The sequence below is a fragment of the Danio aesculapii genome, chromosome 17 (genome assembly GCF_903798145.1).
Source record: "Danio aesculapii chromosome 17, fDanAes4.1, whole genome shotgun sequence".
Lineage (NCBI taxonomy): Eukaryota > Metazoa > Chordata > Actinopteri > Cypriniformes > Danionidae > Danio > Danio aesculapii.
Genome location: NC_079451.1, coordinates 3162722 through 3178658, shown reverse-complemented (window position 1 = coordinate 3178658; position 15937 = coordinate 3162722). Strand labels below are relative to the sequence as shown.

The 15937-nt window shown below is 35.0% G+C and overlaps 1 protein-coding gene across 1 annotated transcript; it reads right to left on the bottom strand.

Moving 5' to 3' along the window:
- Positions 1-2035: 2035 nt before the first annotated feature.
- On the bottom strand, positions 2036-15937 carry tmem30aa (transmembrane protein 30Aa). Its single transcript, XM_056477335.1, has 7 exons — positions 15516-15937; positions 12525-12644; positions 10632-10739; positions 9267-9354; positions 6133-6279; positions 5531-5743; positions 2036-4079 (listed from the first exon to the last, which is right to left on the bottom strand). Exons 1-7 carry the CDS (start codon positions 15762-15764, stop codon positions 3886-3888), a joined length of 1119 nt encoding a protein of 372 aa, XP_056333310.1. The 5' UTR covers positions 15765-15937; the 3' UTR covers positions 2036-3885.

Sequence of the window (15937 nt, the reverse complement as noted above, 5' to 3'; positions counted from 1 at the left end):
ACGATCCGAGAGCCACTTTATATCAGTTATCTAACAGGCCAGCCTGAGCTCATGAGGAAACCTAAGTGTTTAAGTTTAGTCAGTTTAGTGGCTAATTCGTATGAATACGTACGAGTTCTGTCATACTAAAATGCATGATTTTAAAAAGGAGGCGTGGCATCTAACCCCGCCCCTAACCCCAACCGTCATTGGGTGATGAGCAAATCGTACTAAATTGTACGAATTACATCGTACCAATTCCTACGAATTAGCCACTAAATCAAAAAGTTACGAATTGCCGTGAGATTGCGTTGAACAGGCAGTGAAAATCGCAGATTTTTTAAAAGAAATTAGATCTTAAACATGACAACTTTGTAATGGAAAGACAGTTCACCAGAAGCCCTTGGGTTGCCTGTCTGAAAATGAAGTCAGTGTGCATGTAGCCCATTGAACTCTGGTACATTTGAACTGAAGTAAATGACGCAGCTGTAATAGCACCAGGCCAAACAGCACACATCTGACAACCGGTTCGAAAGATTAATGGAAAAGCTGCACAAAGTTTGAGCGTTTAATTCAGTAATTTCATGATCACCGATGCACAAATGTCATGGTTATAACATCTGACATAAACAACAAAAATACCATTTCTATAAAGTTGAAACTAAACCAAAACAAAAAGTTCCCTCTTTAGCTCTCATGAAATCTAAATTTACAGTATTTATTTTGGTTATTAATTTATGAAACCCAAGTCTGCAACACAGGGAAGCAGTGGGGGAAGTAACCGGTTTGTATCTCCGTAAGTTGTGGTGATGAAGCAGGTGTAACTATTAAATGAGCAGATCACAGTGTATGTACTCATGCGTTTGTTGTTTATTATCACACAGATGACTTTGGCCCAACAGCAGACATAGATAGACAGAACTGAGCCGGATGAAGCATTTCTAAGCAGTTCAAACACACACACACACATATATCTTTTAAATATACACCGCACAGAACAAGTTTTTCAAAGAGAAACTAAAATAAAAATGTACACTTCAGCTTTGAGCATATCTATGCGCTGACAATAAAGCATTTCAAACGATACAGTAAAAAAAAAGATCCTTATTTTGCATGAGTCACACTGTCAGAAACAATGCTTTCTTATAAACAAATCTGATTAACATCCAAGATTCTTCAATGCCTTCTGTATTAACAGCCAAACCTGTCAAATCCCACAAAACCAGTTGTATTATATATATATATATATATAAATATTCATTTTTTTTGCATCAAGAGACCAATACATTCATGACAATTAAGCAGTATTCCCTAGATATCCATTATTAGGAAAGCAATTTTCACCAGGATATGAGGGAAAATCATAATAAATGAATAAATAAATATATAATAAATATATATTATAATATATATGATACCATTCTAGAATTATTGTCTTATTGAAATTACTTCCATGTAGTAGATGCAGATCTCAAACACAGCACTGCATTTAGGAAAACAAAGTAAAGACGTAATATAGGAATTACACACCTTGTGAAAAGTAAGACATTATTTGAACGATTAGGGGAAAATATGCGATATGAATAGTTTCAGAAGATGGTTTGAATAGTTCTATTCGAGTCGAACAGTATTTGGGTACAGAAATTGAATAATCAAATTGCAAAAAAAATAAATCAATTCTTACTTAGTTTTGTCTTGTTTCTAGTCTAAAGTCCAATCCCAATTCTATTTTTGTACCCCTTCCCCTTGGCCCTTGAAACACAGTGTGAAGGGTAAGGGCTTCAAAATTTGCTCCTAAGAAATAGGACAGCACTGCAGCACCTGCACACGTCTTCATATGTCATCGTGATCTCTTACTTCATAGGAGATCAGACGATCGTGACTGCTGTAGTTATTCTAGTTGCTTTATTTTTTGGTATTTACCTTATAATTCCCAGGTGACGAGATATATATATATTGTGTATAGTATATATATATATATATATATATATATATATATATATATATATATATATATATATATATATATATATATATATATATATATATTTCCATGTATACTACTTGTCAAAAGTATTAGCAGTAAGATTTCTTGTTTTCTGCTCACCAAACATGCATTTATTTGATCCAAAGTGCACTAAAAAGTTAAAATATGGATGACTTTTACTATTTGAAAAACTATTTTACCTTTAAATGTTACAAAATGTTAAAAAAATGAATCTAAAAAAGCTGAATATTTTAGCATCATTATGCATGCTTCAGAATTCATCCTAAAATTCTGATTTGCTGATCAAGAAACTTTTATTACTATCATTCATCATAATAAACATTAAAATTATTCAGTCTTTTTTTTTTCAGGATTCTTCAATGAAAAAATATTCCAGAGACCCGAATTAATCTGAAATAAAGCCGATTGTGTAACATGAAACACTACAGCATTCGATAGCTTCTGTAAGAGTCGGTATCTTTGCTTCTTGGTAGAGAAATGATAGAAATTAACACTTTTATTTAGCAATTATGCTTTAAATTGATCACAAACAATAATAAAGATGTTTATAATGTCCCAAATGATTTTTATTTCAAATAAATGTTGTTTTTATGAACTTTCTATTCATCAAAAAAAGCTGAAAAAATAAAATAACATGACTGGAATAATGATGCTAAAAACACAGCTTAGAAATCAAAGAAATAAACAAGATTTTAAAATATATTCAAACAGAAAGCGTTTATTTTAAATAGGTAAAATATTTCAGAACTGTACTATTTTTGCTGTACTTGGGATGAGTGTTGGGGAAAGTTACTTTTGAAAGAAATGCATTACAATATTGAGTCCCCCCCTCCAAAAAAAAAAGTAACTAGCTACGTTACTTAGTTACTTTCTATGGTAAGTAATGCGTTACGTTACTTTTATTACCTGGCTGAAGCTTGATCTCTTTCAAAACTTGTTAAATTTTCTTTCTTTTTTTATTGAGGAGCTTTCCAATTAACAGTGCACTGTATAACCTTCATTTACCTTTAAAAAGACACATAATATAAAATAATGTGTTAAATAAAACATAATATTTTAGGATAATGTTATCGGAGAACTCCTGACCCCAGAGCTACACATGCCATATATCAAGATTAATGAATGTTTAAAGCAATGTGCTTGCTACTATTGTACTATTTGTCTTAAGTAAACTCACTGTCCATTGAGACTACACTCCCTTTTCCTGTTCTTCGATGTGTTCAAAATAATAAGCACATTCTCTCTTTGACTGCGTGATTCATTGATCACTCTAATTTTAATTCAACAATTTAATATTCATTTATTCATTTTCTTTTCAGCTTAGTCCCTTTATTAATCTGGGGTCGCCCCAGTGGAATGAACCGCCAACTTATCCAGCATGTTTTTACACAGTGGATGCCCTTAATATCATTACTTATTTCTTTAAAGTGATTTGTTACTTTACTAGTTACTTAGAGAAGTAATATTATTACGTAACTCCTGTTACTTGTAATGCGTTACCCCCAAAAATGCTTGGGATCAAATAAATGTAGGCTCGATGAGCTGAAGAGACTTTCTTCTTCTAAAAACTCTGAATGCTAATCTATTTTGATTTGGGGAAAACATGGATGTGGACATTATTCTGTAGGATTTAGCCAGATTCAGTGCTATTATATGAAAACACATCAGTCAGTAACTCTGCTCATATACTGTCCTCACCCCCAAATACTTCATGTGGAAAATTCAACTCCGTCGCACTGAAGAACCTGCTCTTATTTACAATATAAAGCTTTGGTGTGCTTGGAAAACAAAAGTATAATTCAAAAACGGCCAGTGCATACACAAGAACTCAGCAAGCAGTGGCTGTGTTGACCAGTGTGTTTCCACCATGCTGGACTCCTCACACACACAATGCGCCTTTAATTGGGAATGTCAGCATTGTTGTTACGGTTGCCGTATTTGTGGTGGATGATCAGCAGGACGACCCCCAGGAAGAAGCACACCGAGCCCACTGTGATGTAGGCGATCCCCAGAAACGGGTTCTTGCCCCCCATCCAGGAGATGGTGCTGAGGATCACGCGCTTGCGGCCGTCGAAGCTACGCACAGGGTAATCTGAGGTCACTTCGTTAAAGAAACGCACAGCAGTTGAGTAAACATCCACCTGTTTGGAAGACACCTGAAAGACATGATGAAGTCACAGCTAAATGTTTTAAATGGGTATCTTGTCTTTCTCTCGCAAGTTTGAAAAGTGAAAGTAAAACCAAAGTCCCTTTAAGGCATGGGTGTCAAACTCAGTTCCTGGAGGGCCCTGCTCAATTTAGTTCCAAACCTGCTTCAACACATTGATCTGTAGGTTTCAAACAACCCTGAAGGACTCAATTCGTTTGATCAGGTGTGTTTAATTAGGGTTGGAACTAAACTGTGCAGAGCTGCGGCTCTCCAGGAGCTGAGTTTGACACCTGTGCTTTAGGGAAAGTCATTTCACTCGGCAGTCATCTTTGAAACGCCTCTCAGGCAGTACGTTTGAGCAGTCTGTTTGAATGGGGAGACATCAGACTCTCCAAAATGGCGATTAAAGGTGCAGTATTTAAGTCTGACACTCAGTTGTTGAACTAGGTGTTGCTCGCCTGGGTCAAAACAAACGCAAGCGCAGGTTGCCAGATTGACGACACCAACTTGAGCGAGCCTGACTATCAAACCTAAAGGCTGATTTAAGCTGTGTTCTAAATAAAATGAAATCTCTCAGTAGTTCTTCAGCAACCGTCTGCCCTTCATCAGTGTAAATTAATATTAGATGCTTCACTCCAACATCTACATTAGCAGGATGAAGGTGAAACCAGGGTGGACAACTGGTTTCAGAGAAAGAAAATAAAGCTGCTCGAATGGCTTAGCCAATCACCTGACTAGAAAATACAAATTAAAGATCACATTTGATAGACGAGACTATTATGCCCCATTCACACAGGGCTTCAGCGTCAACGCTTGACAGAGGGCGTGTCTGAAGTTGGGGCTGACGCGATCGTCAGCCAATGAAATTACTGTCAGTGTCAGCCAATGAAATTAGTCAGCAATCGGCTACTGTCTGAGCTCGTGTATTTGCATACAGCGATCTGATTGGCTGACGCTTCCGGATCCACAATGCAGTCCGGCAATGCCTGACGTCACCCATTCAAAGTGAATGGGAAGCGTTGAAGCTTACGCCTCATGTGAATAGGGGGTTAAGAACCATCAAGATGTTTACAGTCTGAAAAAAAGCTGCCATGACCAAAAAAGCCTTTATGTTAAGTATTAAATAGTTTCAGTAGTTCAGCACTTTCTCCTCGTGTCATTGCACGGTTATTACACATAATAACTAATTACTTACATAATAAACTCATTTTTTATGTTTGTATTGTTTGCGTTTTTACCAAAATCTGGTTCAATTCCATGTCAACAGCCCCTTTAGAAATATTATTCCCATGAACAAAACTTGACATCTTCAATACTTATTTCTCCCACTGTACTCATCTTAATAGTTCATTCTTGGTGTGAACAAGGCTTTGTGTTGGTTTGGTGAAGGATACTGTAGGCGACCTCCAGGCTGTAGTTTCCCGGCGGTAGTGTTGGGGTCATGGTGTCCTTCTTCTTCTGAATGATGCGATACAGTTTCCTGAATGTGGGAAGAGCAGCGGTTCTCATCCACACGATCAGGTCCTCGTTGACGAAACCGTTGTTCTCAGGATCAGTCGGGTCCAGCTCGTAGACAGCCTTACGCCAGTTTACAGGTTTGCTGGTGTCTGTGAGGAAAAACAATACAGACTCAGGGTAAAAAAAGAGAGATGTGTTGATGTACAGTGCATCCGGAGAGCATTGATAGCGCTTAACCTTTTCCACATTTTTTATGTTACAGCCTTACTCCAAAATGGATTAAATTCTTTTATTTCCTCAACATTCTACACACAATACTCCATAATGACAATGTGGAAAAAGAGTTTTTGAAATTGTAGCTAAATTATTCAAAATAAAAAACCTTTAAATACTAAAATATTAAGAAAAACATAAAAACAACACATCTTTACTTTGAAATCTGAAAGAAATCTAATCAAAAACGAAATGTTGAACATAATCTGAAAGGCCTTTACTTGCTAAACACATCTGAATGATCGAGTAGACTTCTGAGTTGTACCTTGGAAAACAACGGAGAGGTTGTTGTTGCTTCCTCCTGGGTTTCTGAACTTGACGTGTTTGTCAGTCCACCACGCAATGCCTGTCTTCACCAGATGAATGCCGATTTTGCTTCCGTTTGGATGGATATAAAACAGCTCCAGTGTATCTACAAACATGAAGGAATCACACAGAGCAAACAAAAAGACTTAAGGCCTGAGTAAGCAGGGAATATTTCTTTTTGAGGCTCATACAAAGCCGCTAGAGCAGGGATGGGCAAACTTGATCCTGGAGGGCCGGAGTCCCTGCATAGTTTTGCTCCAACCCTAATCAAACACACCTGCTTGTAGCTTTCTAGTGATCTTAAAGACACTAATTAGGGTGTTCAGGTGTGTTTGATTAGTGTTGGAGCAAAACTCTGCAGGCACACCGGCCCTCGAGGATCAAGTTTGCCCATGCCTGCGCTAGAGCATGTTAGCATTAGCTTTGTTTATGGCGTCTACTGATTCAAGCTTCTGACATGGTTTATTTATATACTTTTACAATGAGCAGCATAACAGACCGTCAAATTCTCAATAAACTTGTGCTAATTCTTTACTTAAACAACATGCAAAAATACACACAAGTGCAAAAGCAACTGCCGCCAGCTGTTAGTGTATAAAAATATTTGCTTCCACACAATTCCTTCATGTTCTCCCAACACAAATCGATTAAATTAACTTTTTACAAGTTTAAGTGGACTGAGCATAAAATAATTAAGTTGTCCCCCAAAGAAACTTAAAAATTGTGTTGACTCAACTCATTTTATTTAAGTAGTTTGAACAAGCAGCAAAAGCATTTTTAAAAGTGTTTTATTCACCTTTTATACAATATGTGCAATATTATTTTTAAATTAAAAAAGACTAAAGAACTTTGAAAGTATGTTTTAAATCAATTTAATTGACAAATGTTTACAGTATCTGTGTTCTGACAGAAAAGGTTAAATAATGAGTCTCAGAGTAGGATTAGATGGTTAGAATATCGTATTAAAACAGACATTACATGTTACAAAGCTACATCTATTTAATCAAAAATTGTAAGCTTCAAAAAGCTAATTAATCATTTATAAAAGTGGTCGTAGTGACTTTTTTTAGTATGAAAGCGCTACACAAGCACCTAGCAATAAGGTTTAGGTGTAAGGCTGCTTTCACACCAGTAGATCGATTGTTTTTGTTTCGAAACAGGGATTACAATTGTTACGATGTTGCTTTTTGTTCCTGAATACTGAATATTATAAGATTAAAATATGGAAAAGGTTAAGTGGACTGAACATAAAATAATTAAGTAACTTTTTTTAAGAAAGTTAAAAATTGTGTTGACTCAACTGATTTTATTTAAGTAGCTTGAACAAGCAGCTAAGGCATTTTTAATTTTTTATTAAAAAAGGTGTTTTATGCACCTTTTATACAATATTTGCAATATTATTTTTAAATTAAAAAAGACTAAAGAACTTTTAAAGTATGTTTTAAATAAGTTTAATTGACAAATGTTTACAGAATCTGTGTTTTGACAGAAAAGGTTAAAAAATGAGTCTCATTAGATGTACAGTAGGATTAGATGGTTAGAATATCGTATTCTCAAAACAGACAATGAAGCTACTTCTATTTAATCAAAAATTGTAAGCTTCAAAAAGCTAATTAATCATTTATAAAAGTGGTCTTTTTTTAGTATGAAAGCGCTACACAAGCACCTGGCAATAAGGTTTAGGTGTAAGGCTGCTTTCACACCTGTAGATCGATTGTTTTTGTTTCGAAACAGGGATTACAATTGTTACGATGTTGCTCTTTGTTCCTGAATACTGAATATTATAAGATTAAAATATGGAAAAGCTACCAGATGGGAATTTCTGTCAATTTTCGTAACGAATAAACAGCACTCATTTATATTTCAGCATGCTTTCACTGTCATATTCGACATGAAACGCACATTTACCGGTAGGAATGACATCCCACCCTACTCAAAATTTTCTCTTTATTTAGCTATACATTTGGCTATTACATATCCATAATACACTGTGATATAGCCCGATTCGTTCGTTCGTTGAATTGTATTGCTTTCTCACTACAATCGATCTGCTCCAGGGTTCGTTTCAATCGACCCGAAACCACTTCATTCAGACGACCCCTGATTAATAAAGGGACTAAGCCGAAAAGAAAATGAATGAGTGAATGAATTTTTTTTTTTTTTAAACCTTGTGTTAAGAAGTTGCAAATTTTCGTAATTACAAAGAAAAAAAATTGGTCTCACAAAGTCATTACTTCGAAAACTGCCACATCCCAAAAAAGGTATCGGTATCAGCGAGTACAAGAAAAAAGTATCTGTACTCGTCTTTAAAAAATAGTTTTTAGTGCATCTCTAATTCACACCAAGAATAAAAACTATAAAAATAACAATATTGGTTTAGCACAGAGGAAAGATATTATTTGAATCGTCTAATTCAGTGGTTCCCAACCTTTTTTTTTGCCCGAGACCCCCTTTTACCAGGGAAAATATTGTAAGGCCCCCCTCCACCTTTAATGATATTATCACTCATATAAGTTTGGAGTAGGTGTGACAAAAAAAGGCTGTTTTCAAACAAACGGAATGTATGGGTATATAAACGGTATATATCTAGATATGTTTATGCACAAATAATAGCACCTTGCGGTATTGGGGATGAGTCTTCTGCAAATGTCTCATTAATTTGGACGGTCTCATGCATTCGTTGGGAAGAACTTTGCCACAGATAATGCACTGTGGATGGGTCAGGGACTCTTTGCTTAGAGAAAATGGAATAAAACCATAGTGCAGGTAACTATCTTGGTATTTCCTGCATTTCATGTTTCCAGTATAGCTAGTGCTGCGACCCGAAGTGTTTGGAGTTTCCTCACCTGGGTCCAGTATGCTTGGGTCATTACTATTAGCTGCTGAAGGCGAATCTGAGTTTTTTGTGGAGAACAAATGACAAATTTGCCCAATTTTTGGTCAGCCAGGGGATAAAATGAACTCGGGCAACATGATCATTCCCTTAATTGTCCACTGCTGAAATTTTTTTGAAATATGAGGCAACCCCCCACAAATCCATATTAGACACTAATTATCATTAAGGTTATTAGTATTATGAGCCTTTAGTCTTACCGTTGAAGAGACTGTTAGCAATGGCGCCACAAGGAGCAATGGGCTTCCTGTCACTTGTTCGATACGGTTCACACTCTTTACTCGGATTCTGCAGAACAAAAGATTTATACACTTGAAGACAATGTGCAAACTCGATGTTTTCATTTGAACAATTCAACGAACTCATTCTTAAACATTTCAGGATGAAAATTAAGTTCAGCTTGAAAGTGAGAAAAAATGTAAAAAGCTTCATGTTCTCGACTCTACTGGTCCTGATTGTAACACAAACCCACAGTGAAGTCCAAGACTATAGATATACAAAGACCGTTCGCTCGCATTGCTATGAATGGTGCAACTCTCAATATGGTGGAGGAAGTCCCGAATTTCAGTCGAAATAGCCAATCATCAGTCTTCATAGCTATCTTTTGGGGAAGGGGTCAGTACAGATTTACTTGTTTGAACTACAAGTTCTGTCGTTTGGTGGCTGCTGTGTGTCTGTTTATAACTGCCTCCTCTGGTTACTATGGAAAGGAGATTAGTGTCGTACCAATCTTTGTGCATGCGCAGTAACTGGAGAAAACTGACAATTCCATGTTTAAAATGTAGTAAGGCCTTAAGCAGTAAGGGGCCGATCACACCGAACGCGCTTCTACGTTCCAAAAATGCGAGGCGCACCGCACTACCTTTTTTGTTGACAAGGTATAAAGAAGCTCAATGCACTTTTTTTTAATCACTGGGCAACAACTGAATCAGCTAGGTATTGTGCGCGAGTGTTGCTGTTGATATTGGTATAATTTTAATAATTAATAATATAGTGATATTTAAGATTTGTGAAGCCATACAGCTCCGGATAACTCAAAACAGCAACCACAAGTCTCTCCTCCATCTTCAGAAGTCTCCGTAATTGTCTTGACAACACAAACACTGCAGTCACCTCAATGGAAACCCCGCCTCTGCTTTCATTTGATTGGAGAATGAAAAAGACGCGACTGACATAACGTGCTTTTCCGCTCAGAGTTTACTATTTTTCATGTTGATTTGCATATTGCAAATTTGTGTTATTAGTCTAAACATGGCCCTAGCAAGCATACTTGAATTTGAAGGTGTATAATAAAGGACGCCTCTCATTGGCAATTATGATAGCCTTTTTATTACTCTTTCTTTGTACATACAATCAATACTCTATAGTTTTGTTCCCAACAACATACTGGGTGTTGTTACGACATTCCACAGTGACCTCTTCTGGACCTCAAGCATTTCCATTCCAACAGATCACACAAAATGTTGCAATATTAAACTATGAGTTCACACAAAACAAAATTAAATATAATATACTCAAATCAAAGCACCTCAAAACATTTAGTTAGCGTATGTCCAATCACTCACCAGTAAAGAGCTTTTGTCTCCATTCAGCTGACTGTCATCTCTGGATTTGACATAACGTCTGTGGTTTTGATAGAAGTTGGAGAGTCCATAATACATGAAAACATTACTCTACAAAAAACAGAAGTTAGAGGTTAAAATAACATCCAGTCACAAGCCATAAAATCTTTTATACTGAGGCTACTTCAGTGTTGTTTATAGATCATCTGAACTGAACTGATCTCTGCTATCACATGAGTGGGAAACAATCCTATTTTTAACATATTAAAAGGTGCGATCGATAAAATGTCCTCTAAATATACTAATGCATAATACATGAGAGCTAATGGCACTTTAGGTAATTTATTTGACCATCCAACGGTTTGCAGACAAAGCAAATATATAACGTAATGGAGCTACAGTTAAATATATCTCTAAATTAGTTCATGTTTGCTATGGTTTTCATTGATACCTTCATATGCATTTATAGGTTTTTGTAAATGAAATATTTCATATAGCAGTGACAATGCTGTGAATTTCGTAATGTTGCTGATTTCTAAATGTACTTTATTTAAGTAAATGTTTTCAAATATGAAAATGTGATTTCATATTATCCTGTGTTACTATAATCATAAACAAACAGCGAGGTATATTATTGTTAGTATTGTGAAGTATTAATAACTGTCCATCATTGCATTTTAAAAAGAATCTCTAAAGGCGTTTGCTGCTGATAAAATTAACATATTTTTTCTTTGTATCAAGATTACCCTACTTCAATATATGTCACGTCAACTAAGTAGCACAAAAGTAATCTAAATGAAATCTAAATGTAGTTAGATTACATTTCCATAAATGTATCATCTGTTTTTTTCATGTTATTTGTAGACAACGACTCAACGATTCATGATTTAGCTACTCAGTTTTATTTATGAAAGGTCACCTAAATTTAAACTAATTCTGTGGTAAAATACATAGTGTTTTTGAAACATACTATAGTAAAGTAGTTGAATTAATTTATTCTGGTAAGTTGCTGGTAATACAAAAACTAATAATATAAACAAATGAATACTGTAGTATTAGAGTAGTATACCTTATAGGGTGTAATACATAACAATAGACCAGTTTACTGCAGTAAAATCTAAAGTACACTGGTTTAAAAGTTGTAATTGTTTTAATAAATGAAGTTAATAACTAATAAAATTCTACTGTATTCCTGCAGTTATCCTTTTGCAACTTAATTTGTTATTTGTTTAAAACGTTTGTTCAATCTGAACATGTATAGATAATTAAGCGATACATAAAGTATCTTTTTGATTACACCTGCTAAAGTAATCTTTTTAACCTTATATACACACACACACATATATACACACACATATACATATATATATATATATATACATATACATATATATATATATATATACACATATATATATATATATACATATACATATATATATATATACACATATATATATATATACATATACATATATATATAATAAAATTAAGTAAGATAAACTTATTTCTTAAAAAATAATTTTTTTTTTACTTGTCTAGAAAACGCATATTGATTTTTAGATGATACTAAGAAAAACATTTTCTGAAGTGTAGCACAGTGTCCTAACTACATGCGATGAAGTATGTCTCTCATGTTAAAAGGAGTTTCTATGTTAACCGACTGCAAAATCTGTATTTGTATTCTGCAACATCTCAGCAGAACAACTGCATAAACTTCTATGACAATCACCTCAGGTACTGATTATGGGCTTTATTCAGTGTTGATGCTACAACTGTAAGTTTAAATACCATTTACGTGTCATTTACAACTGAAAGCAGCAGCAGATAGTTTACCTCAGAAAATACAGAAACACACTAATATGCTGCAGGTCTAGCAGTGTAAAGTGCGTCTACCTCGAAAGGCTGGTCCAGTGTGAAGGGAACAGTGCAAGTGCACACACTAGTGCTGTTCCAGCTGTAGTTCTGCGCACAGTTGTAACACGGACTGGACATGTCGACACCAGTGTAGTCGATCTACAACACAAACAACAACACAAGTTACACAAACTACAACACCAAACTACTAGCCATTAGTATGATGCTACTATAGTATGTTGTAGGGCTGGGCAATATGACAAAAATCTCATGTCCTGATAACGATATATAATCACAGTAAATAGTTTTTCTGTAAATTCAATTAATTAATCATTTATATTTATTGACCACATTTTTATTTTCCAATCTACTCATTCATTTGTGATTATATTTCTCACTTTATGTAGAACTTCAGGGTAAATCTTAGATTAACAGTGTAGAAATATAAAATACACATTAACGAAATGTAAAACACTTTTCAGAAACGAATTTAAACATTCAAGCATCTTTCTCACAATGCTGTTATTCATGTTCTGTCTGCATCCCCACAATGGCGTCTAATATTAAGCTTACATAAAATTATGAAAAGTATTAAACGATGTATTTTTGTGACAACAATATATCAAAAGCCTAATTCACCCAAAAATTAACATTACTGTCATAAATACTCTCCCTTTACATGTTTGAAACCGTTATCGATCTCTTTCCTCTGTTAAACGCAAATGAAAATATTCTGAATAAGGATAAAAACCTGTAACAATTGACTTTCACATTATAATTTTTTCCTATCATGGAAGTCAACTGGTTACACATTGAGGTAAAGTTGATTTATATTCGGATATTCAGACTTCTCCTTAATAATATAATGTCAGAAAAGTATTCCTTGCTAATTCTTTATCATGAAATCACAGTAGCAGCCAATGACTATCAAAGAACAACATTGTTCACAGTAGGGTTGTCGGAATACCATTAATTCATGTTATGATACTATACCAGCCGATTGACGTAAACACATTCGTTCAGTGACAGCTCCATACATTGTTTACCATAGTACTTTAAATATTCAGACTGAAATCATATGCAAGTATGACTTCAAATCAACATTTGCAATATCTAACTGACTGTGAACAGTGCTGTACTTTAATGCTTGTTGGCTGCTAATATGATTATACTATTTAGAATTTCCAATTAAACTTTTCTGTGGTTATATTATTAATGAGAAAGACTGAATGTGCGAATATAAAACTAACTTTACCTCTATTACCAGCTGAAGTATCACGATACCAAGTAGTATTGCGATACTGTAATTCATAACTCAAATGTTTGAAATAAAGAAAATTGTCAGAAATACTATATTTTATGTTATTTAATTTTATTATTTATATATTTTAATATACGTTACTATGGTGAAGTTATATATATTTTATTTTATGTTATATAATAAGCCTACTTGAATTGAATTCACATATTATTGAATAAGTATTTGCACATCACTTCATCTAAAATGCTAAGATTAGTTCTTTTTATTTTGTAGAGAACTGACCAACAAAAAATATATTAAAATAAAGTTTACAGAGTAAAATGTGTTACAAAAGGAGCCCTTTTCCAACAAACTTTGGCTATGTGACGTGGTCAAAATGGTTTCAATGTTTCCTGTTGTTCTTTTGGGTTTTTCAACAATTGTTTAATTTTTAATAAACAACAATAAACGGTTGTTGTAGCTACTAAATCATACTGACAGGAACAGAAATGAACGGATTCAGATGTGCTTTCGAACTAAAGCGTCAGAAAACGTGCAACAGGCTACCATAATAAAAGATATGAATTCTATACAGTTTGCAACTTTAATGGGTTCCGCAGACTATTCAAGTAAAATGGTCTATTGTTGCACAAACGTGAGCATTTTAGTGACTTTTCCACATGCAACATTATCTATTGTAGATAGACTGTTAATGACGATACTACCGTTTACAAACTACAGTGGCACCGCCAGTATTTTGGAGCCATAGTATTGAGATACTACCATAGTGCCGGTAACCGTGCAATAGAGGTAAAGTTGGTTTTATATTCGGATATTCAGACTTTCTCCTTAATAATATAATTTCAGAAGAGTATTCTTTGCAAATTCTAAATAGGGAAATCATATTAGCAGCCAACGACTATCAAAGTACAACATTGTTTACAGTGAATTAGATAGTGCTAATGTTGTTTAGAAGTCATACTTGCATGCTAATTCCGATCGAATATTCAAAGTAACATGGTAAACAATATAGGGACTGCTAAATGAACGAATGTGCGAATATAAAACCAACTTTACCTCTATAACCCTGCAACCGTGCACAGTAAAACAAATAACGTTAGTGCTAATGTTGTTTTGAAGTCGTACTTACATGTGATTTTAAACCGAATATATAAAATTTAGGTTAAGCTGGTTTTATATTCGCACATTTGTTGAGTGACAACTTGAGAAATGCTCCCTAAAATTGTTTACCATGATAGTATGAATATTCAATCTGAAATTGCATGTACGCAATCAAGACAACATTAGCACTACTTATTTGACTGTGAACAATGTTGTACTTTGTTAGTCGCTGACTGCTAATATGGTATCACTATTTAGAGTTGGCAAAGAATACTTTCTAAAATTTTATTATTAAAAAGAAAATCCGAATGTGTGAATATAAGACCAAATTTACATCAATGTATTCAAAGCACCATGGTAAACAATATAGAGAGCGAGTCACAAGTTGTCACTGAACGAATCTGCAAATATAAAACCAACCTTACCTCAATAATGGTTACAGGTTTTTAGCTTTCTTCGAACTATCTTCTTTTGTGTTCGACAGTTGAAAGAAACTAATGAAGGTTAGAAACAAGCAAATGATGAGTAAATAATGATTTTTGTTGTTTAATTTTAGGGTGAACAAACAGTTTTAACGATAGAATATGAAGCGATAGACATTTTATGATGTCAATACGATATATTGTCATACTGCACAGCCCTGACGTTACTATGGTGAAGTTGCGCACTTCAAACTCTTTGATGTTATTGGAGGTGACGAATAGTCCGATGCCGATGGGGATGAAGATGAGTCCGATCATGAAGAAGGCTGGCAGGACGGTGCCTGCAGTCAGGATGGGCTGCCAAGCGGGCAAACGCTGCTGTTTAAAGGCCGTGTTGTCCGGCTTCTTGCTCTTGACGGCGCCCGGGCCGCCGGAGCCCACCAATCCCGGATGATGACCGTCCTCCTCCTTCGCGTTATAGCTGGACGCCATCATCGCGCTTTAATCCTCCAAAGACGAGCACAGCTCCAAATGTGTGGCCTTGGTTGGGCACAGTGTGTGTTATATCGCCGCTATCGATGGTTTTGAATGTACAACGAGAGCGCCATTAAACGATGGAGATTATTTCCGTAGCGCTTAGTGGGATGTGGACAAGGCGATAAACAAGG

Excerpts from the sequence above, each read along its gene's own strand:
- tmem30aa (XM_056477335.1), bottom strand. The coding sequence starts at position 15,764 with ATGATGGCGTCCAGCTATAACGCGAAGGAGGAGGACGGTCATCATCCG. Across the intron at positions 12,645-15,515 it reads ATAACATCAAAGAGTTTGAA|ATCGACTACACTGGTGTCGA; the intron begins GTGCGCAACTTC and ends TTTGTGTTGTAG. Across the intron at positions 5,744-6,132 it reads CCTCTCCGTTGTTTTCCAAG|ACACCAGCAAACCTGTAAAC; the intron begins GTACAACTCAGA and ends TTTTCCTCACAG.